Source organism: Salmo salar, chromosome 09 (assembly GCF_965601325.2).
Source record: "Salmo salar chromosome 09, fSalSal1, whole genome shotgun sequence".
Classification (NCBI taxonomy): domain Eukaryota; kingdom Metazoa; phylum Chordata; class Actinopteri; order Salmoniformes; family Salmonidae; genus Salmo; species Salmo salar.
The window spans coordinates 12,137,912-12,162,219 of record NC_138299.1 but is presented as its reverse complement, the minus strand read 5'-3'; the positions used below and the strand labels follow the sequence as shown (position 1 = coordinate 12,162,219).

Here is a 24,308-nt window from a genome sequence, read left to right as displayed (position 1 = left end):
GTGTTACAGCAAGTCTTGACTGCTATCGCTATAGCTACACACACACACACACACACTATTAGTGCATAGTGCAGCTGATACAGCAGTACGCTACACTCCTTCAGCACTGTCTGTGTACAGTAGCTAACCTCCCTAACTGACCTTCACCCTCTGCCTCCTTTCACAGAGCGACCCCCCCCCCCCCCCCCCCCCCGTTCTGCTCGGCTCTGTTAAGACGTCTACAGCTTATTTTCTCTAACGAGCACTCGCAGCGAGAGAGCAAGCACAGACATCTTCTAAGCCTCGCCGCCTTCTCGCTCATGTCGACAAAGCTGTTGTTTTGTTGTTGCTCAGTCTGAGACCATGTCCTAGTGGTATTAATAGAGAGAAAGAGAGAGTGGGGGGGGAGGGAGGAGGAGGAGGAGGGTTGTTGTGTTTTGTTTCACTGCTAGTGGGTGGCATGTCAGGCTAGCTGGGAGTCTCTGGTTCGAGATCATTAGGGGGGCGAGGATATTGGCCACTCTTCAAGCTTATATGAGGGGGAGACGCGCACACACACACACACACACACACACACACACACACACACACACACACACACACACCGGCTCATGTGTGTACATTGAACACTGCACTACCATCTACAGCGTTCAGATTTAACATAAAGACCCCCAACAGAGCCCATATTGCACATCTGGTGCCACTTTAGTTACCATGCTCTTCTATTGTTACATCACAGGTGCCTGCACTAACAAAGATAATTGCATTTTGGTTTTGCTTGCTCTTTTGTCTTTGTGCCATGCTGTGAAAAAGGGAATAGTGTTCCTGGTTGCAGTGAATAGATACTCCAGTGTTAACCTTCGTTCATATTAACCTTGCTGTGGTTGTTGTAACATTATGCTGTGGTGGTTGAAGCGTTGCGCTAACCGTATGAGTTTGCAGTGGTTGTAAATGATCCATGCTACGCTACTTAGTCAAATTGTGTGTGTGTGTGTGTGTGTGTGTGTGTGTGTGTGTGTGTGTGTGTGTGTGTGTGTGTGTGTGTGTGTGTGTGTGTGTGTGTGTGTGTGTGTGTGTGTGTGTGTGTGTGTGTGTGTGTGTGTGTGTGTGTGTGTGTGTGTGGGGGACAGGGTTCCGGCTCCGGGGTACCAGGCGCCCCTGTGGTACTCCTCAGCTCTCTGAACACGGACGCGGTGTGTGAGCACGTCAAACACATCGACGGCATGGACCCTAGCATGCTGGCCCAGTACACCGCCACCATCAAGAAGGTGAGGCCTGCTATACACACACACACACAACCCTCATATACACACACACAATCCTCATATACACACACACAACCCTCATATACACACACACAACCCTCATATACACACACACAACCCTCATATACACACACTCAGCCTCCTATGTTTGCTTATACAACACTTCTGTCAATAAAGTTGATTCAAAAGATTCAATATCAGTCATGTCAGTGTATCCATTTCACACAAGGGGTGTTTCTCAATATGCATACTACCGTGCTCCGAGCACGCAAATTGTAGAACGGAACAGTTGGGGTATGAGTCCAAATCAAAGTATGCAAAACAGAGAACAGAGGCCAATTCTCAGATGTGTACTTTTCAAAGCATGCATCGATGCAAGTGTCAACTGAAATATGAACGGAATATGACGCAACCACATAAAATACATCTCAACATTTCTTGAATGCCATCTGGTTTTGAGCTGAAGTGAGAGAAAATCAACTCCAACTTTGGAATGAAATGTTGCCCACTCGCATCGCATATGTTGCCTGAATACAATATTTTATGTTGATACGTTAATAAATACATACTGTGTTCATTTTGGCATGTTTAACTGCCTAGAATATCCACTGTGTAGTGTGCATACACCAAAGGCTGGCTAACGAAGAATTGGTTGTTCGCAAGCTACCCATGAAGAATTTTTAGCTAACGTTGGCCAGCTATCGTTCATAACAACATTAGTTTTAGGTCGCTTTTACATGTAAAACTAGCTGGCTGGCTAGATTAATAAGATTCACATATAGCTAGCTGATAATTATGACGTTACAAGCTCACGTTTGCTTTATGTAGTTATCTTGTTTAGTTTGTATTGTTCAAAGTTAATGCAGTAGCATGGGAGTGCACATTGCTTTTCAAATGTACATTTGTATGTACTCAAGTCCTCAGAGAACAAACTTGCAGCATGAGAGTGTGGAGCATGGTAGTATGCATATTGAGCAACAACCAAGGGTTTAATTTTTGTCTGTATTAAAGTTCTAATGGAGCTGTTTTTATCTCAATATCAAATCATTTCTGATTAAAAATTCCATACTGTACTGTGATTTGTTTTCAATTAAAATGGTCAAGAAGAAACAAAAATAGCTTCTAAGCAAAGAGCAATTTCTCAAGCAAGATTTTTTTGCTAGGACTGTCTGGGAGTGGTCGGAGTGGGGAGGGGAAAACTGAAAGCTAGCTGTTATTTGCAGAGAGGTTTTGAACTTCTTTCTTATTGGTCTATTAGCTAATTTACCGTCGGATGATGTCACTAGGAAGGCCAAAGCTCCATCACACCTGTCAGCAATGGATATGGCTGAAATAGCCGTATCGACAAAATTGAAGGGGTATCCACATACTTTTGTGTATATATAGTGTTTATATAAAACACATGGCAATCACATTTTTTTTACTGCACCTGGCCTTTTAATAATGATCTGTGTAGGCTTTATATGGCCCAACAAAACAGCCAAAGTCGCTGTCTGCATTGAGCTTCCAGTCCATTTAGACAGGATGTCATTAATGTCTAGGCTATATATCAATTCCTCTACACCAGGTATTCCCAAACTGTGTGACGCGTAGCAATGCCGACGGGGGTACGCCAAATAAAAATGTGATTCACATTTTTTTCTTCACATTTTCAAACAGTACATTTTCCAACGGGGCTATACATTTGGGTGAGGTTTTTTTCTCGCCTGAGTAGCCTCCGTTTCACTGCCAAAAATAAAATTATACCATCTGGTGTTTAGCGAAATAACAACACAATGTCAAATGTTTAATTGCTAAATTCTAATTATTTCACCACTATGGCCTATTTATTGCCTTACCTCCCTTATCTTACCTCATTTGCACACACTGTATATATACATTTTTCTATTGTGTTGTTGACTGTATGTTTGTTTATTCCATGTGTAACTCTGTGTTGTTTGTGTCGCGCTGCTTTGCTTTATCTTGGCCAGGTCGCAGTTGTGAATAAATCAGGTAGCCTAGTCAAATAATTAACATCCAATCACATTAATCGTTACTCTCTCGCGGGAAACCTTCACTCTTGCGCAGACATTTAGAAACGAAACCTGACAATTTGAAAAATAAGCCATGGGAGTTTTTGGAGCGAGAATAAAGACGACTTTCGAGTAGTAAGACATGTATAAAAGCAACAGATACCACTAAGAAGGGGCTAGAAGCATCTTATATGGTGAGCTACCAAGTGGCTAGGACAGGCAAGCCCCATACTATTGTGAAGGACTTAATTCCTCCTGCTGCCCAAAAAACTATACAGACAATGCCTTCATCAAACAACACTGTTTTACGATGCATCAGTGACATGGGAGGAGATGTTTTGAAACAATTACTGCTTTGCATAAAAGCCAGTGAATTCTATGCGTTACAGCTGGATGAGTCAACAGACGTGGCGGGCCTGGCACAGCTCCTGGTATATGTCCGTTACGTTTATGGGGGGTCAATTAAGGAAGACATCCTCTTCTGGAAACCAGGACAACATGAAAGGATATTTTTAAAGTACTGGACAGCTTTGTGACATCAAATGGACTTTGGTGGTCAAGATGTGTTGGTATCTGTACTGATGGCGCAAAGCCATGACAGGGAGACGTAGTGGAGTGGTAACGCATGTGTAAGCAGTTGCTCCCGACGCCGTTTGGGCACACTGCAGCATCCACCGAGAGGCTCTTGCTGCCAAGGGAATTTGGACACTACAGTGAAAATGGTTAGCTTTGTTAAAGCAAGGCCCCTGAACTCTCATGTATTTTCGGAATTATGCAATGATATGGGCAGCGACCATGTAACACTTTTACAACATACAGAAGTGCTCTGGTTATCAAGGGGCAACCTTTTTTTAAATTGAGAGACGAGCTTAAAGTTTTCTTTACTGACCATAATTTTTACTTGTCTGACCGCTTCCATGATGATGAGTTTCTCACACGACTGGCCTATCTGGGTGATGTTTTTTCTCGCCTGAATGATCTGAATCACAGGGATTCTCCGAAACTATATTCAATGTGCAGGACAAAATTGAGGCTATGATTAAGAAGTTGGAGCTCTTTTCTGTCTGCATTAACAAGGACAACACACAGGTCTTTCCATCATTGTATTATTTGTTTTGTGTGCAAATGAACTCAAGCTTACGGACAATGTCAAATGTGATATAGCAAAGCATCTGAGTGAGCTGGGTGTGCAATTATGCAGGTACTTTCCCTAAACGGACGACACAAACAACTGGATTCATTATCCCTTTCATGCCCTGCCCCCAGTCCACTTACCGATATCTGAACAAGAGAGCCTCATCGAAATTGCAACAAGCGGTTCTGTGAAAATTGAATTTAATCAGAAGCCACTGCCAGATTTCTGGATAGGGCTGCGCTCAGAGTTTCTTGCCTTGGCAAATCGCGCTGTTAAGACATTGATGCCCTTTTCAACCACGTTCCTATGTGAGAGTGGATTGTGTGGAAAACTATTTAAGACTGAGACTCTCTCCAATACAACCCAACATTGCAGATATATGTGCATCCTTTCAAGCACACCCTTCTCATTAACCTGTGGTGAGTTATTCACCATTTTTGAGGATATTTTTTTTTTCTTCTGTAAGATGGCTAAATAAAGAGCAAAATGATTGATTATTATTATTATTTGTGCCCTGGTCCTATAAGAGCTCGTTGTCACTTCCCACGAGCCATGTTGTGACAAAAACTCACACTTATTCTTATGGGACAGTTCAGCTAACATAGGCTAATGCGATTAGCATGACGTTGTAAGTAACAAGAATATTTCCCAGGACATATACATATCTGACATTGGCAGAAAGCTTAAATTCTTGTTAATCTAACTGCACAGTCCAATTTACAGTAGCTATTACAGTGAAATAATACCATGCTATTGTTTGAGGAGAGTCCACAGTTTTGAACATGAAAAGTTATTACTAAACAAATTAGGCGGCCTTTGGGCAGTCTTGATACAAATTTTTTACCCGAAATGTAATGGTTCATTGGATCAGATAAAAACTTTGCGCGCACACTGCTGCCATCTAGTGGCCAATATCTAAACTGCACCTGGGCTGGAATAATACATTATGGCCTTTTTCTTGCATTTCAAAGATGATGGTACAAAGAAAATACAAAAGAACGGTTGGTTTTTTACTTTGTATTATCTTTTACCAGATATATTGTGTTATATTCTCCTACATCCCTTTCACATTTCAATAAACTTAAGTGTTTCCTTTCAAATGATACCAAGAATATGCATATCCTTGCTTCAGGGCCTGAGCTACAGGCAGTTAGATTTGGGTATGTCATTTTAGGCGAAAACTGAAAAAGAGGTGTGTGTGTGTGTGTGTGTGTGTAGGCTTACAATGATGGTTAAAAACAACATTTGAGAGTGCGCTGACCCTGGTGCTAGAGGGGGTACGCAGCTGGAGGTTGAATGTTTGAAGAGGTACGGGACTATAAAAAGTTTGGGAACCACTGCTCTAGACCCTAGTGGCCCACCTAACAACACTTCAAGTGAGACGTTGTCTTTGTAAAATGATTTATTGTTTTGTGAGGTGCAGAACCGGGGACACATTTGTTTCCTGTGGAAAGTATAGCAATGTAGAGTTCATACAAGCTCATGTTTGGAAATGTGGCCCAGGACTACTGTATACCATCGGAAGGTAGTAGCCACCCTTTGCCTTGATGACAGCTTTGTACACTTTTGGCATTCTCTCAACCAGCTTCATGAGGTAGTTACCTGGAATGCATTTCAATTAACAGGTGTGCATTGTTAAAAGTTAATTTGTGGAATTTCTTTCCTTCTTAATGCGTTTGAGCCAATCAGTTGTGTTGTGACAAGGTAGGGTTGGTATACAGAAGATAGCCCTATTTGGTAAAAGACCAAGTCCATATTATGGTAAGAAAAGCTACAATTATCAAAGAGAAATAATGGTCCATCATTACTTTAAGACATGAAGGTCAGTCAATGCGGAAAATTTCAAGAACTTTGAAAGTTTCTTCAAGTGCAGTCGCAAAAACAATCAAGATCTATGATGAAACTGGCTCTCATGAGGACCACCACAGGAAAGGAAGACCCAAAGTTACCTCCGCTGCAGAGGATAAGTTCATTAGCGTTACCAGCCTCAGAAATTGCAGCCCAAATAAATGCTTCACAGAGTTCAAGTAACAGACACATCTCAACATCAACTGTTCAGAGGAGACTGCATGAATCAGGCTTCATGGTTGAATTGCTGCAAAGAAACCACTACTAAAGGACAACAATAATAAGAAGAGACTTGCTTGGGCAAAGAAACATGCTCAATGGATGTTAGACCGGTGGAAATCTGTCCTTTGGTGTAATGAGTCCAAATTTGAGGTTTTTGGTTCCAACCGCCGTGTCTTTGTGAGACGCAGAATAGGTGAACGGATGATCTCCGTCTGTGTGGTTCCAACCGTGAAGCATGGAGGAGGTGGTGTGATGGTGTGGGGGTGCTTTGCTGGTGACACTGTCGGGATATCTTTAGAATTCAAGGCACACTTAACCAACATGGTCACAGCATTCTGCAGCGATACACCATCCCATCTGGTTTGCGTTTAGTGGGACTATCATTTGTTTTTCAACAGGACAATAACCCAAAACACACCTCCAGGCTGTGTAAGGGCTATTTGACCAAAATGGAGAGTGATGGAGTGCTGCATCAGATGACCTGGCCTCCACAATGACCTAACCTCAACCCAATTGAGATGGTTTGGAATGAGTTGGACTGCAGGGTGAAGGAAAACCAGCCAACAAGTGCTCAGCATATGTGGGAACTCCTTCAAGACTGTAGGAAAAGCATTCCAGATGAAGCTGGTTGAGAGAATGCCAAGAGTGTGCAAAGCTGTCATGAAGACAAAGGGTGGCAACTTTGAAAGATCTGAAATATAAAATCTATTTTGATTTGTTTAACACTGTTTTGGTTACTTCATGATTCCATATGTGTTATTTCATATGTTTGATGTCTTCACTATTATTCTAAAATAGTAAAAATAAAGAAAAACCCTTAAATGATTGGGTGTGTCCAAACTTTTGACTGGAACTGTACATATGGGCCTACTTTACTCAATTTATGCCCACTTACGCCCTAATTTATACAGTATGGGGCAGATTCCCGGACACAGATTAATCCTTGAATAAAAAGCAAGCTTGATGGAGAATCTCCATTGATAGTGCTTTTTAGTCCAGGATTAGGTTTTATCTGTGTCCGAACCGGCCCAATGTGCATGTATTTGATAAATTGTGATCATGTCTCTGCCTCTCTCTGCATGTTAGGCCAATGTGAATGGCCGGGTGCTGTCTCAATGCAACCTGGAAGAGCTGAAGAAAGAGATGAACATGAACTTTGGCGACTGGCAACTCTTCAGAGGCATGGTAAGACCACCTCCGCTTTTAAATACTCTACATCCTCCTTTTATTTATTTGATGTGTACATTAATATCAATTTCCTGATTGAAAAAATAAAAAATATAATTGTTATTATTATAATTTTTTTATTTTTTATTCACTGGATTTGTGTGTTGTTATTATTGTCTTCTAAAAAATCAGGGCATCTTGTAATACATCTTGAGCCCTCTCTGGAGACATCGGAGGATTTTATAATCCGTATTACGAGAAAGTCTGCAGTCTGCTCCGCTCGCTTGGGGGGCTGGAATCAGGAACACATGTAGCTTGCGTTGATCAGATGTCCGTTTGTGCCTCCTTCCACAAACGAATGTTGTGTTGCCAGAACGTGGCCAGCCAGCGAGCCATCTGGTCCAAGATGGCTGAGATTTAGATGAAGGAAGGTTATTGTCAGTGGGAGCTGCAGTCAGCCAGTCTCCATGCAGTCGAGGGGTCTGACTCTGAATAGCTGCATGGTTTTACAAGAAATTGCATTTTTCTCTCTGAGCACTTCCCATGCCATCTGATGTGGAGACCGGGACCACTTACTGTATGCATATAGGCCCTATAAAGTTGACATCAGATGTACTCACCATCTATTGAACTAAAATACTAGTACTGACTTTGTGTTTCTAAAGTATTAAGATGATGGTGATGTATTGGCCTCCTACAGCAGCTGATGGTAGCCTACACGTTAGGTAAAGAGCTGGTAGATCTATTCCCATTGGTTGTGTGTTGTTCTATAGAGTTAGAAGTTGTATGTTGGTTTCATAGCTAGTGGTTATACTGTATATTGGCTTTGCAGCTGTAGATATTTCCTATGTTAAGTCTATGTATACCTTGTGGCTGGCTGTATGCTTTTCCCTCTAACAGTCCCCTCTCCCAGGTGATGGAGCAGCGTCACGGGGAGAGCCAGGCCCTGCAGGATGAGTCTCATGCGGCCAGCGAACAGGGCGGCAGCGTAGTCAACGTGGAGACGGCCAGGCACCAGGGAGCTCCCCATGAGGTGGGCAGCTACAGCTTCAACCTCAGCTTCGAGGAGCTGAGTAACGCAGGCCTGGGTCTGGAGGAGCCCCCGAGACCCACTCAGCACTGGCCCGTGGTGAGTTGAATACACACCCACCCACTCGTATACACATATGCACGCACACACGTACACTCATACACACAGACACTCATTGATAAATACGGTACACTCACATACACAAACACACTGCAACACACATTCATATGCACCTGCAGTACTTACATAGACTCAGGTCCTGTCTTCTACTCATGAGAACAGATAAAAACATTCACATACCCACAGAAATACACAAACATACCAAGCTATCCAAATACCCTTAAAGCAGACATGTAAGCAGTCAAATATGCAAGTACAGTTGCTAGTAAAAGTCTAAACACCCCTTGCACAGTCTTCGTATTTTACTGTCTTGAAATTATTATTTTTTTTAAACAATACAATTATTATTATTTTTTTTTACTACAGATCGGCACAGCCTACTCCACATTTTCAAAGTCAAAGTAAAATGATAGAACATTTTTCAAATAAAAAATGTGACCAACTACCTCAATTCGGTCTTATGTAACAAAATTTGAAATTGTGTTTTTTTGCATTAGATGAAAGTAGAGACTCAGAGCTTCAAATGGTATATCATACACTGCAGTTGAGGAGCAATGGGAAAGTAGTTCTGCTTTGAAAGTTGATGAACTTGTACCCCACTTTTGAGAAAATGTTTTGGTACACGTACTGGAGAGCTCTTTGTCTACACCCATTCAGCATCATTCACACCCTCTTAAGCCTTAGACCCACTCATCTCTTTAAGGATTCACATGTCAGGCCATGTGGTAAATAGAGTGAGTAGTGTAGTAAACAACCAAAGATTTCAAGACTAAAAGCGGTGAATGTAGTAGCCTACATTAAGGAAAGACTACAGGTAAAAATCCACTTTATCTAGTTTTTGGCCTATATCCTAATCTGACTTTGAAAGTGTCCAGTATACATGGATTAACGCTTCACGGCAGTGTGTCTTTTTCCATTTGATTTGTAGCTAGCTACAGCTTGATTGGCCCGTTTTTTTTGTCAAGTCACACCAGTTCACACTGACCTTGTGCAGAAAAGTCACAACTTTTTTGCACTGATCTTTGTCGATATGGCCTGCTGAATTCTGAAAAGCAATATTGTTGAGAGCAGTATAAATACTTTTGCAGATATCCATGGCTAACGTTATACTGTATATCCATTGTCTTTGTCAAAATTGCTCAGTATCAGTAACTTTGACTGGGAACCATTGATGTAGAGCAATAAATATTCAAACCTTTTCTCTGATTTTCAAGCAAATTTAAGTCAGGACTAAGACTGGACCACTTAGGAACACTCAACACTTCTTGGAAAGCCATTCTGGTGTGTCTTTGGCATTACAATGTGTGTAAGTAAAACTCTATCCGATGCTTAGGTTTTAGAAGACTATGGCAGGTTTTCCTGTAACTTTTTACCTGGTCTTTGCTCTTTTTCATATTTCTTTTGATCCTGACATACTCACCAGTCCCTGCCGGTGACAAGCATACCCATAACATAATGCTGCCATCACAATACAGAGGGTTTCACTATGTGTTGGATTGGATTTGACCCCCAACCTATAGTTTTTAATTTAGGCCCAAAACGTAATTTCTTTGCTGTGTTGTCTTGCAGTATTACTTAACGGCATTGTTGCAAACAGAATGGAGGATTTGAAGTAGATTCTTATAATACAGCTTTCCTTCTTTTTACTTTGTCAAACAGGCCGGTAATGTGGAGTGAATGTAATGTTGTTGATCCATTTTCTATTTTCAAGTATTGTGGTGGCAGCATCATGTTATGTGTATGCTTGTCACTTTTAGGGATTGGGGAGTTTGTCAGGATCAAAATAAATAGTAAAGGAGCAAAGGTAAAAAGCTGGGATAGAGTTTTTTATTTTTCAGCGATTGCACACATTTGAATGCCTAAGACACACCAGAATGACTTCAAGAGGTATTCGGTGTTCCTGAATGGTCCAGTCTCAGTCCTGGCTTAAATCTGCTTGAAAATCAGAGACAAGGTTTGAATATTGCTGTCCATCAATGATTCCCAACCAAATGTACTGTGCTTGAGCAATTTTGACAAAAACAATAGATTATGTTGCACTAAGAGTTGTGTAAGGATGGTAGAATCTTATTCAAAAGGTATTAACAGTTGTAATGACTACCAAAGGCGCTTCCAACAAGTATTGATTTGAGGTGTGACGACATATGCAATCAATAAATCTTTATTTGTGACCCGTTTCAAGTAGCTAGGTGTATGTCACTACTTCACAGGAGAGGCATTTCAATGTGTTATTGTTTATCAACATGTGTTTTTTGGCAGAAATGCCTTCTGGAACATGTGAACTTTCAGGTGCTTTAATAACAAATGTGTATGCCAACTGTAAATACGAATACAATTGTTAAATTATGAGCCTAGTTGGTTCAGACAGGAACCTTCCCGCTAGCCATGATTGACTGAGATAATGGGTGTGCTGGATATGCCGTGAGATGAGTTCGGATTGGTCTGCCATGTAGAACGCTTCTGTTTATGACATGAGCTGCTCAGTATGTGTGGATAATCCTTGCTACCGCAGCTTTTTTTAAAGATTACACTATATGACCAAAATGCTTTATTTTCAGCACTCGGCGGCCATGTCCTGTGAGCTTGTGTGGCCAACCACTTCGCAGCTGAGCCATTGTTGATCCTAATGTTTCCACTTCAAAATAACAGCACTTACAGTTGACCCGGGGCAGCTCTAGCAGTGCAGAAATTTGACAAACTGACTTGTTGGAAAGGTGGAATCTTATGATGCTGCCATGTTGAAAGTCACGGAGTTCTTCAGTAAGGCCATTCTACTGCCAATGTTTGTCTATGGAGATTGCATGGCTATGTGCTCAAAATCAGACACCTGTCAGCAACGGGTGTGGCTGAAATAGCCAAATCCACTAATTTGAAGGGGTGTCCACATACTTTTTATATATATATTTAATATATATATTTCCATAAATGTTGGTAGAATCTTATTAAAAATGATTCACATCTGTAATGGCTGCCAAAGGTACTTTCACCAAGTATTAACTCTGGGGTGTGAAGACATCCACAATCAAATCAATTTGGAAAATGTTCTATAATTTAATTTTACTTTGAAAATGTGGAGCAGGTTGTGCAGATCTGTAGGGAAAATATCCAGTTTAATCCCATTTTAGATAAACATTTAAGGCAGCAAAATGTGAACTGTGCAATGGGTGTGTAGACTTTCACTAGGCACTGTATACACTTACACAAGCAGTCATTGAACTCATCAGAGTTAAATTAGCATGTGGATTAGGATGAGATCATGGCAGTTTTAACCTCCCCGTGTTGAGGAAGTTGACGAAGCGGATCACAAACACACATGCAGACTCACACCACCAAAAGGCAAGGCAAGGCAAGGTGTTAGAAAAGCTGTTATTTTTGCCATCTCTGCTCTCAACCGCCAACATGCTAACATATACGCAAACATACACTTCTTCTCTAGCATGGCTGTCAGTTTTTTCTTGTCATTACTAGTTAATTGGTGGCTTGCAGTGCTGTTGTTTGCTTGTAAATAAAGCATTTGTAAATTCAAACAGCACCACCATGACCACAAACCTAATGAGATTGTGCTTTCTCACCCCTTTACCCAAACCAATAACGTCCATGATGCATCCCGTTCCCCCCTCAACCATAACAAAAACCTTTATACCGCACGTTACCCTCTTCTCCCCACCCCTCCCCCAGGCGGCCACCCACCGCACCCCCAGCATGTCCAGTCTCAACTCCCAGGAGTCGTCCAACGATATCTGCAAGCTGACGGACAAGCAGCAGGCAGAGTACCGGGACGCCTACCGCGAGTACATCACCCAGATGACCCAGCTGGACGTGGCCGGAAGCGGGGGAGAGAAGCCCGTCCAGCCCCACCCGGGCCAGTTCCTCCAGAGCCGAGAGGCCCGAGACCCAGAGGAAAAGGCCAAAGACGGGGCCGAGCAGGAGGGACGAAAGCCCTCTTTCCCCACCAAGAGAGGGGCTAAAGCTACGGATGCGGTCGATATAGATGCCCCCCTGGACCCCATCAGCGAAGAGGACGAGAAGCTGTGTTCCAGCTCCTCCAAAGCAGGGGGCTCCAAGGTGAAGGGAGCAGGGCCTCGATACCACAAAGTCCCCAGTGATGAGGAGTCAGGGCCGGAGGAATCAGACAACACCCTTCTGCTCCAGGAAGAAGGGAAGGAGGGGGGCGCCCAAACGACATCCGACATTGTCCAGGACAAGAAGGACTCGTCTGACTCTGGGGTGAGGTCTGGTGAGAGCTCCTCGGACCACTCCCTAGAGGAAGCCGAAGAGGTTAATAAAGAAAACCTGATAGAGCTGGAGCTAGAAGGTCTGGTAAAGAAGAGGGGCCTGCTGTCCAGCAGTCTGAGTGGACTCCAGGATTCCACCATCGCCCGCATGTCCATCTGCTCCGAGGCCCCGTCCGAGGGCAGCCTAATGGCCTCCAGTCCCGACGAAACCTGGTTCCCCGCCAGCTTGTCCATGAGCAACCTCAACCATGCCTCCAGCACCACCACACTCAACAACAACAGCAGCAACAACGCTGCCACCACCAACACCAGCCAAGACAACCAAGACACAGAGAGCTCCACCCCAGGCTCCAGCACTGTCTCAACCACGGGGCCCGTCCACAACCAGAACCTGCGTGGGATCATCCTCAAGAGGGCCCTGAGCACTGGGGAGGCCCTCGAGGGACGCACAGGGGCCCCTGATGCCATTATTCTGGAGGACGAGAGGGAGAGTGTCCTGTGAGGGCCCAGGCCTTTGAGGTCCCGTAGACGTTGCTTGATGTGCTTCTAAAACATAAAGGTCCTTACAAATCTGTTACAATGATATATGCCAATAAAAACAGGCCTATTAATCTGCAATTTAATTTTTAGATGACTGAAGGTTCTTAGACAATTTGAGAAAAAATGTTACAGCATTTAATCTAAATAAGCAATGGAGATCAACTTGTTTGCCAATCATAAAAATATTAAAGAATTTGGGTTGATAAATGAATGTCCTGGCTTGTAGACAAACCAAAAATACATCAAGAACTCAGGATACATTTTATGAAATAATTTTAAAGTTAACGATGACGTCAGACTAATATGGAATAAGTTAAATTTAAATTTCCCTGTAATTCAATTAGGTGTTGTGCTGTCATGTTCACTTTTGCTGTTGGAAAATGGTAGTGAATTGTGATGTGATTGTGTATGTGTCCGTATGAATGTTGTGTTTTGGTGTGGTGATGGTGACAGTACAGTAGTGGTGTATGTTGGTGCGATGTTGTATACTGTACTTCATTATAGGTTACTGAAAAATCAGAATTGGCTTTGTGCTTAAACTACATTTTCCTCAATTGTAGTTATCAAGTAGGCTACCAGTGAAAATGTGCCATGTTCAAACATGAGTTAATTGGTGTAGTATTGCTGTGAATTCATATTGTGACACCTTTTTTTCCATATTTGTGACTGAAATGTCTTTTTGCCAAACAATCTGCTGATGTTTTGTGCTTTAATTAAAGATTTAAAATCTATGAACAGTGTGGTAAACCTCTACTGTTTCTGTGGTATGAAAAAGTGTGTTCCATGCCCTACTGACATGTCTCAGGGTCTGAGCCTTTTTCAGAGTGCAATGTGAAGCCATGTTTTTGTGAAGCCATAAACATATTGGCTGTCAGATGCATTTTTTTGACTTCCTGCATAAAGTATAACAGTTCATAACATGCTTCCCGTCCCTTGAACTCTACTTTTCCTATGAGCTCAAGATACTTGTTTGTTGTTCAAAAACCTCATTAATTTCCCATACTCCCACATAGCAGGGTTCCCCAAAGTTGGGGCCTCCCCTGGGTGCACGTTGTGGGTTTTGCCCTAGCAATACACATTTTAAATCAACTGTAGTGCTATGGCAAAAAACTAAACTTGCACCCAGGGGGGGCCCCAGGACCCACTTTGGAAAACCCTGCCATGTAGAAAGGGTTAAAACATAATTGCATTAGCTGGTGTCAGCTAGACTTTATTTTCACCAGTAGGTGGCAGATTCTCCATACAAACCCACATTAGGCCAAAGACATCCTAGCCAGCATCACTGAACATCACTGAACCATGGGCATGAACTTTCACTTGTGGGAAAAGTTTAGAAAGCCAAATTAGTTATGACTACATATGCATAATACCGCAGCCAATCAATTTCAGCCGATTCTAAGCACTTCCCTTCGGATGTTGGGCACACTTATAGGCACAATTGAGACTATACTCTTCTGTGTAAAGGAACTTAAGCTTTCCAATTTGTGGGGAAATGGTGAACCTGTGCTTTGTCATTCTACCTGTAAAAGTGGAATAATGCGCTGCTTTAAAAGCAATAGTTTAGGCTTACGCATAGAGCAGTGTCCAGGTAGTTTGCCCTACTGTTGTCAGTGCACGGTCAGACAAAACGAACAAATGCGTAATCTAATTATTTTCATATTGATTGTCATAACACAGACACCCTGAAATGTAGCACTATGGGTCGGTGTATCTTTTCTACAAAATAGTATGTTGATCACCACTGGCGGGCCATTTTAAAAATGACAATTAGTTTAAGTGTTTATTTTTAGAAGTTAACAGCTTTGTGAGTAGCAGATGACTGCAGAATCATATTGTCAATAAGGGAGGTTCTGTGATTGCGCACAGATGAGACAATCACATTCATTCCCAGTGTCCTATATGCCTACACCCTGGGTGTTTACCCAATCAGTGCGTGTTGAGGTAGAATTAGGTCTCAATTCCTGAACATTGTCAAATTATGAGGAAGGCAAACTAGAGAGCGTTCGGTGAATTTGAGCAATGTCACTGTAAATTACGAACTTAGTCAATGAGAATGGTATAGCCCCTAAGAAATGACTCAACAATTTTTCACCATTCTTTACATTTAATCATTCAGTTGACACAACTGTCATGAAAGATTGACATTCTCACTACATTGACTTCATTACCACCACATGGGCTGGTTAATGCACTTTCACGCACGGGAATTGAAACTCATTTTGGGATTGTAGATGATCATGACAACCTAGCATTGCAGAACCATTTTCAGCCAAAACATTGTGTCATCCTTTACCTTTTATAACTCCAATCTCAAGAACTTCTGTCTATAGGCTACACGTTTCCATACAGCAGGGAGACATGCTCAAATAATGCATTTGATTTGTTTATTTATTTTTTTATAAAAACGTTACAATTTACATTATTACTTTTATAAAAAGTTTCAGCATAATTAAGTACAGCATTACACTTTTGCAGAAATGTGCAATTCCTGCAACTATACAAGATAAAACTCAAGAGTGCACAAGGTTTCGCGCGCGTTCATTTCTTTTTTTTTTATATATATATAACAACGTCCAGTCCATGTGCGAAGAAGAGTAACAATTCTGACAAGACAGACTAAACTATATACAGTAACTAACCAAGTTGTCTTCTATTCACTCTCCAATTCCGGAGAAAAAGCGAAGACTTCATGGGCGATAAGAGGAAATCCTTGTGACGATCTCTTATTTGTTTTTCTCCCCGTGTAGGGAGTATAGCGCGCCTTCCATTTCAAGAAAGGACCAAAACAAGTCTTAAATTAAATAATATGAGTGTTCGAACTGAAAACACATCACATAGATTGTCCTTTATAAGCAAAGTCTCTTGATTCAATTGAAGAAAATCCAGAACCCGAGGACAAAAATTTGAGAAAAAAAAAAAGTCAGGTTCCCAGGTCCTGTGTTTTGTGTCTTAACCGAACACCTGCAAAAGATTGAGAAAGAGGCGTGTTTAGAAACTGCAAACAGGGCAGAGATCAGGACAGACTGGCGCCAGGGAGGAAGCCGCAGTTTTAACATTTAACCAAACACTCAAATACTGAGCAAACCCTGGGCTCCAGATGTACACACACACACACTAGCGCAGCATAAGGCACTTTCTCATTCAACTTCAGCCTACTATCTGGGAGAGAATCAGCCGAAATTGCAGTTCATCTGGGCCTAGCCTCTTTTTGCACCAATTATATGTAGACATCTAGTAGTAATCCAGACCACCATTTATTTTATATTACAGATGAGCGTAGCTGCGTTATAACGTAATAACAAAGAATTTGCCTATACTGTACAGCAAACATCTTTGCAATACATTCCGTTCAAATTGTGAACCAATTAACAATGAGAGAATGATTAGCCTACTGTCAGAAATATGCACCGACTTTCAATTTCGTTGTATTCTGCCACAACAGGCTGTGGGCAAATAGACAAGCAAACCCCGGATTTAATAGTACAGACAGGGTATAGAACACAGCGTACTTACCGCTTTAACGATGAAGATTCCTGCTGTCATCTGTTAAGAGCTCTGATGGGAACTCCGGAGACTGAAAAACAAACATAGATTCATTAGCACCGCCGCAGTCAAATACATGGTATTATTGAGATTACAAAGAAAAATGCCTACCCTCGCAATGTTGATCATGGATAACATGCCTTTTGGAAACCAAATGGTGTAATTTCACAATAGACCACAATTGCGCATAGTAAACGCACTCAAAATGCGCAGGCCAATAGGTAAAATAGACCCAAGCAAATGTAGCGTCTTTGTTGATATTCATATTCTTCTGATATTTCAGACAATATCCTTACCTGTAATGACAAGATGCTGATATCTGTATTGAGAGTTGTCAGGGGAGTCCTGGATGTCGCTTGCCCCGGTCGCGGGTGATGGAGGCTCGTTATTGCGACATTGGAGTCAAGCGCGATCTGCAGGTCCAGAATATAGTCGATGACATGCTGCAGGATTTCCATCTTGCTCACGTTTTTGTTTTGAGGGATGCTGGGCACGAGCTCCTTCAGCTTGGAGTAGCAGTCGTTCATGTTGTAAAGCAGGCTTAATGGATCATCCACCGGAGTCTTGCTCCGAGAGATTCCCAGACTATGTTCAGACAGATTCGCGCTGTTTTTCCGGAAAGATCTTACTGGGCTTATTGCTTTCATGTTGAGCCTTCGTGCGAGACGTTCGGTGCTTTCGTGGAGAGGTTGGTTTTAGTATTCTTTCTGTTCCTTCGCAGACGGATCGGTGAGAGAACGGACTGGATTTACAAGCTGTCATTGTCGCTTATATAGCCAGCAGGCTGGGTTTGCAACGCAGGGGTTTTGTTTGTGCTGATTGGATGAGTAGGTTACGTCAATCCCCCCTCCTCGTGTCCTACCATTGGTTAAGACTGGCTCACAGTCTGGTCCCTCCTTTTTCTTCCGTGTTCTCAGCCAGTGAAAACGCATGTTGAAGGTGGTACGGTGAGAGCTCTTCAGCTCCGGTGGGCAATTTGGAAAATTGAGCCCTTACCTGTTTCTGATGATTCGTAATTTGGCATCACGAGCTTGTGAAGCTCCAGCGTGCATTTTTCTGATGACTTTAATTGAATGTAAAATAAAGGGTGGAATGTTAACAAAGCTCTTCTGAAGGATTTACCGTAAGAATACTCAAATACAACATCTTATAATGATTTGTATCCATGTGTAAAATGCGCAAAAATGCATCCAGATTTATTAAGGTGAAGGAGCTGATACGCTCTAATTGTCACAATATCGTGGTTTATAGTGAAGATTAGAAGAGCTCGCTGTCTCACACGCATTCCTTCCTCTCTCACACGCGTTCCTTCACTGTCAACATAACACCACAGCCTTGTGATTAATTTGATCATTATCTCTTATTTGACGTGATGGATAGCCTATGCGAATGTTATATTTTTAAAGATGAAGAAATTCTGATTGCAGGAACTGTCAATTACAAATCTCAGGGCATGACATCAGATGTTGAATGAATACATGGGCCATGCATGTATAAGATGGTGATAACAGAAATGTGAACTTTGAATGGGTGATTAAACCGGTATGCTAAACCAGACCCCGGACCGAGCCTATATGGCATGCTTGCTCACACACTGGATCAGTAAGGAAAGATGGATTCTGCATAATATGGAATATTTGAAATAAGACAAGAGGGTGTATGATTGTGCACATTACTGTGAGACATATGTGATCACTGGCCAGAGAGTGACTGTCACGGTGTGTATATGGCCACTTGGATGACGTCTGGATGGACACTGTGCATAAGGTCCTCAATAATACCTAGGAACACATTTCGTCAGCATGGCCTCCATGAATGGCAATAATGCAAAACACTGATTGAACAACAGATCCTTTGGTTGCAAAAAAACTGTTAGGCTACAGTAGCATTGTTCTGTATTAATGAGGCTACATGCGGCTGCATTCTTCAACTGGTGCCGGGCACAGGGCTCCAAAGCTCAGCTCGCGGAGTGATGCGGCACAAACTAATTGCACCCGGGCTGTTGTGGACTGCAGCGGGTGGTCGTTTCGATTTGTGGATTAAAATACGTAGTTTACTGAAGTCTATTAATTTTCTATAATGAATCAGAATGTGTTTCTTATCCTTGTGCACAGCTGCTAAAATTATGTTTTGGGATATAATATTACGAATATAATATATATTGCAAAAACGACCCAAAATGAGATTCGGGAGAAAAGTGCTGTATAACCACCAATATGCCTATATAATCTTGAAGAAAATGCATTTCAACACCAAAATGCAGTCCTAGCAAGTACTGCGCAATTGATTATGATGTTTGGATAGTAGTCTGTCTTCTGCTACAAGACTGAGCTCTCATGTGCAATAACAAATGTTATACAAACCAATGGATATAGCCCTACCACCAACGATTTATGAAAATGATATTGCCAACACTTGAATAAAAAAGAGGCTATTAAATGTTTGGGCAGCAATTTACGTACATTATGCAGTTTTGCTTTTGCAGCCACGAGACAACTTCGAATATTTAACAAGCCTTTAAGCATTTTCCGACGAGATGTGGAATTCTTGCACTCAAGTTCAAGTTTTATTGTCACATGCACACGCACAGTGAAATGCTTAACTTGCCATCTCTCCACAACAGTGCAGTATTCAGTCATGTCCACATCTGGTGCAATCGGATTTGTCCATTTTCACTCCTCTTTTTTTCCCCTCGTTCTCACAGCTGTGTACATTTCACATGACACCCTGACTGATCCATGACAAGTGATGAATTGGCACCAAGAGAGCGCCAATAGGCCTACTGAACAGCACCGCGAGCTCATGCTCTCCGCAGAGTAGACTCTCTGGCGCCAGCTACGTGACGTCACCCATTCACAGCAGCCCTCCAGCCAGTCCTCACCGCGCCGCTCAGGCGGCTGCTATGGCGACCGGGGCTGTAGTCAGCACGAGGTCTCAGCTGATAAATGGGACAGAACAGTGAGAGATCGGAGTTTAATTCATCACCTCTGTCCTCCAGCAATCCGGGGCCCGTACACCTGCATCGATTAAGCGTTGCTTAAATTACATTGGAGTTGGGAAAGTGTCTCCCATCTTCGGTTTGTGAAAAGAACAAGACAAGAAAAGGACTGTCTGCCAGCATAACCAAGTGAGGAGTTTGGACACATTTTAGTATTGAAAGCATTCTGTGGTTGATATGCAAAATAAATAAAAAAAAATATAAACACGTATATAAATTCAATAAAAAATAGTTGCAAAAAACCGGTTTCCTGTTTATTACTATTCTAACTTAGTATTGATTTGCTCAGTGCATTGCCAATAGCCTACCCAAATAGAGGAGATAGTTTCAGGTCGTTTTTACTCTTGAAACTTGATATCAACATAACTTTAAACTATCCTTTTACCTCATCAACCATATGACAATTGCCACCCTCTCAGGGGAACTGAACTAGAACGACATTCTTAAAAAAATAAATTAAAGCTTCCAACCACTCCCCATTTTCCGGTCACAAAACGATTTAGTTTAGGTTGAAAAGATAAGGTTCAGAAAACAATGCAGAAGTGCCAACTAGTTGAAGTGAGCCCCATAGGCCGGCGTCAGAATGTCTGTGCCTCCTACTTCAACTGTTGATCCAGTTTTCTGCAGTTGCACGTCCCTGACTGCCAACCATGTGCAACAAAGTGATCGCTATTTGACTCGCCCTATACATTTTATTCTATGAATATTGTGCGGACATAGAGTCCATTTGTTGTTTCAGATTATGTTTAGTCTATCTACTATTGATTAAATAAGTGTTATTCCCATCGCAAGAATTTAAGATTTGTGCGTTTAGTTGTAAAAGAAAAACGTTTAAATAAACGGTTTGCTTATTTATTTGCAGTGGTAATAACATAGGAATACATTGGTTATTATAGCCTATTTAGTTTGAAGAAAAACTTGCAGACAAACCTTACTATAAACGCGTTTCAGAAAACAAATAAGATCAATCTTAACATCAGCCTATAAAGTTCCATCTATGTCGCGTTTTTATCTAACACACCACCGTTTTGTCAAAAACCTATAATTCATCCGTTCTATTATCCTCATCATCCGATTATGGTAAAATGGTAAGAATTGAGCCTATGCAGAATTATTTCTCAGTTTCGTTTTGAGCGAGTTCTGCATCCCTTTCGCTTACTGAAGAAGAGCATCCAGTTCAAGGGCACCGGTTCGCAGCGAAGTTTACATTTCTGTCCGCTCTGTATTCGGTATGTAGGCGTAATGCTTTGTTGTTGATTGAGAGGGTACCGCATAGTGCTTTGCTGTCGATGGAGAGGGTACCGCATAGTGCTTTGCTGTCGATGGAGAGGGTACCACACGCCTGTCGCGTGCAGTAGTGTAGGCTCCATAAAACAGTGGCGCACGACTCTTGTAGCAACATCGACTGCATGGGCGGGGCTTTCGGCTTTTCCTATTGTTAGTCTTGAAAGAATAGGGTGTCACCGGAAGTCAGTTTGTTACATTTTAACAACTTGGTGCATAACTCCGAAATTCAGATATCTGGGCTATTTTGCTAATGGCTAGAGCATGGAGCTCACACATGCATTCGGGACATTATAAACAACATGAAAAGGTGAGGAAAATGTATATTATACACTGAGTGTACAAACATGACCAGGTGAATCTAAGTGAAAGCTATGATCCCTATTGATGTCACTTGTTAAATCCACTTCAGTCAGTGTAGATGAAGGGGAGGAGACAGGTTAAATAAGGATTTTTAAGCCTTGAGACAATTGAGACATGGATTGGGTATGCGTGCCATTCAGAGGGTGAATGGGCAAGACAAATATCTAAGTTTCCCATGTGTATCAAGAATAGTCTACCACCCAAAGGACATCCAGCCAACTTAACTCAATATTAGGAAGGTGTTCTTAATGTTTTTTACACTCAGTGTAACTATTACAAATATATTTGACAAAATGAAAGTTAATCCCTATCCAAAAACACTATACACTGAACAAAAATTTCAACGCAACATGTAAAGCGTCGGTCCCTTTTTTCATGAGCTGAAATTAAAAAAAATCACACAAATTTCCATATGAACAAAAAGCTTCTCTCAAATGTTGTGCACAAATTAGTTTAAATCCCTGTTAGTGGGCATTTCTCCTTTGCCAAGATAATCCATCCACCTGAAAGGTGTGGCATATCAAGAAGCTGATTGAACAGCATGATCATTACACAGGTGCACCTTGTGCTGGGCACAATAAATGGCAAACCTAATGGCAAACCTTCCCCAAACTGTTGCCACAAAGTTTGAAGCACAGAATTGTCTAGAATGTCATTGTATGCTGTAGCTTTAAAACCTGTTGGGGATAGGGGGCAGTATTGACACGGCTGGATAAAAAACGTACCCGATTTAATCTGGTTACTACTCCTGCCCAGTAACTAGAATATGCATATAATTATTGGCTTTGGATAGAAAACACCCTAAAGTTTCTAAAACTGTTTGAATGGTGTCTGTGAGTATAACAGAACTCATATGGCAGGCAAAAACCTGAGAAGATTTCATGCAGGAAGTGGCCTGTCTGACAAGGTGTCGTTCTTCTTGTCTCTGTTTATTGAAGAGTGAGGATCTTAGCTGTCCCGTGACACTTCCTACGGCTGCCATAGGTTCTCAGAAGGCGGCAAAAAGTTTAATCGTGGCTTTGCAGGCTCTGGCTGAAAAAAAGTAGCGCGTTTGGGTAGTGGCTGGTTACAGTACTGTGAGACTCAGGCTCGTGCCCGCGTCGACCGAAAGCTGTGTTTTCTTTCCTCTGTTTAGCTAAATGGACATTCCCGGTCGGAATATTATCGCTTTTTTTACGAGATAAATTGCATAAAAATTGATTTTAAACAGCGGTTGACATGCTTCGAAGTACGGTAATGGAATATTTAGATTTTTTTTGTCACGAATTGCGCCATGCGCACGACCCTGATTTACCATTTCAGATAGTGTCTGGGATGCACGAACAAAACGCCGCTATTCGGATATAACGATGGATTATTTTGGACCAAACCAACATTTATTATTGAAGTAGCAGTCCTGGGAGTGCATTCTGACGAAGACAACAAAAGTGAATCAAACTTTTATAATAGTAAATCTGATATTGGTGAGTGCTAAACTTGCCGGGTGTCTAAATAGCTAGCCCGTGATGGCTGGGCTATGTACTTAGAATATTGCAAAATGTGCTTTCACCAAAAAGCTATTTTAAAATCGGACATATCGAGTGCATAGAGGAGTTCTGTATCTATAATTCTTAAAATAATTGTTATGCTTTTTGTGAACGTTTATCGTGAGTAATTTAGTAAATTGTTAGCGAATTCCCCGGAAGTTTGCTAGTTCTGAACGTCACATGCTAATGTAAAAAGCTGGTTTTTGATATAAATATGAACTTGATTGAACAAAACATGCATGTATTGTATAACATAATGTCCTAGGGTTGTCATCTGATGAAGATCATCAAAGGTTAGTGCTGCATTTAGCTGTCTTCTGGGTTTTTGTGACATTATATGCTAGCTTGAAAAATGGGTGTCTGATTATTTCTGGCTTGGTACTCTGCTGACATAATCTAATGTTTTGCTTTCGTTGTAAAGCTTTTTTGAAATCGGACAGTGTGGTTAGATTAACAAGAGTCTTGTCTTTAAATAGCTGTAAAATAGTCATATGTTTGAGAAATTGAAGTAATAGCATTTCAAAGGTTTTGAAAATCACGCCACAGGATTCAACTGGCTGTTGCGTAGGTGGGACGATTTCATCCCGCCTTGCCCAGAGAGGTTAAGATTTCCCTTCACTGGAACTAAGGGGCCTAGCCCCAACCATGATAAACAGCCCCAGACCATTATTCCTCCTCCACCAAACTTTACAGTTGGCACTATGCATTAGGGCAGGTAGTGTTTTCCTGGCATCCGCCAAACCCAGATTCATCTGTTGGACTGCCAGATGGTGAAGCATGATTCATCACTCCAGAGAATGCGTTTCCACTGCTCCAGAGTCCAATGGTGGCGAGCTTTACACCACTCCAGCCGACGCTTGGCATTGCGCATGGTGATCTTAGGCTTGTTTGCGGCTGCTTGGCCATGGTAACCTATTTCATGAAGCTCCCGTTAAACAGTTATTATGCTGAAGTAGCTTCCAGAGGCAGTTTGGAACTCGGTAGTGAGTGTTGCTACCGAGTATTGTCACGATTCTCTAAAGCTGAACCCAGAAGCAGACC

At 41.8% G+C, this 24,308-nt stretch overlaps 2 protein-coding genes across 7 annotated transcripts in view; one reads left to right on the top strand and one right to left on the bottom strand.

Moving 5' to 3' along the window:
• Nucleotides 1–14,284, top strand: part of kidins220a (kinase D-interacting substrate 220a) — a 116,207-nt gene extending 101,923 nt beyond the window's left edge. For all 6 annotated transcript variants that reach the window (XM_014210197.3, XM_082955626.1, XM_082955625.1 and 3 more), the window contains 4 exons: nt 1,110–1,247; nt 7,548–7,646; nt 8,542–8,757; nt 12,457–14,284. In XM_014210197.3, the coding sequence (XP_014065672.3) occupies nt 1,110–1,247; nt 7,548–7,646; nt 8,542–8,757; nt 12,457–13,515 (1,512 nt within the window). In that variant the 3' untranslated portion in view covers nt 13,516–14,284. The remainder of the gene's footprint in view (nt 1–1,109; nt 1,248–7,547; nt 7,647–8,541; nt 8,758–12,456) is intronic.
• Nucleotides 14,285–15,923: 1,639 nt separating this feature from the next.
• Nucleotides 15,924–17,864, bottom strand: id2a (inhibitor of DNA binding 2a). Its single transcript, XM_014210193.3, has 3 exons — nt 17,393–17,864; nt 17,067–17,127; nt 15,924–16,514 (listed from the first exon to the last, which is right to left on the bottom strand). The coding sequence occupies exons 1-2, from the start codon at nt 17,741–17,743 to the stop codon at nt 17,071–17,073; spliced, it is 408 nt and encodes a 135-aa protein (XP_014065668.1). The 5' UTR covers nt 17,744–17,864; the 3' UTR covers nt 15,924–16,514; nt 17,067–17,070.
• Nucleotides 17,865–24,308: the final 6,444 nt, after the last annotated feature.

What these genes read in the sequence shown, in the direction of transcription:
- id2a (XM_014210193.3), bottom strand. Translation starts at nt 17,743, where the DNA reads ATGAAAGCAATAAGCCCAGTAAGATCTTTCCGGAAAAACAGCGCGAAT. An exon ending in TCAGCATCTTGTCATTACAG is followed by an intron (nt 17,128 to 17,392) that starts GTAAGGATATTG and finishes TTTGTTTTTCAG; the next exon opens with TCTCCGGAGTTCCCATCAGA.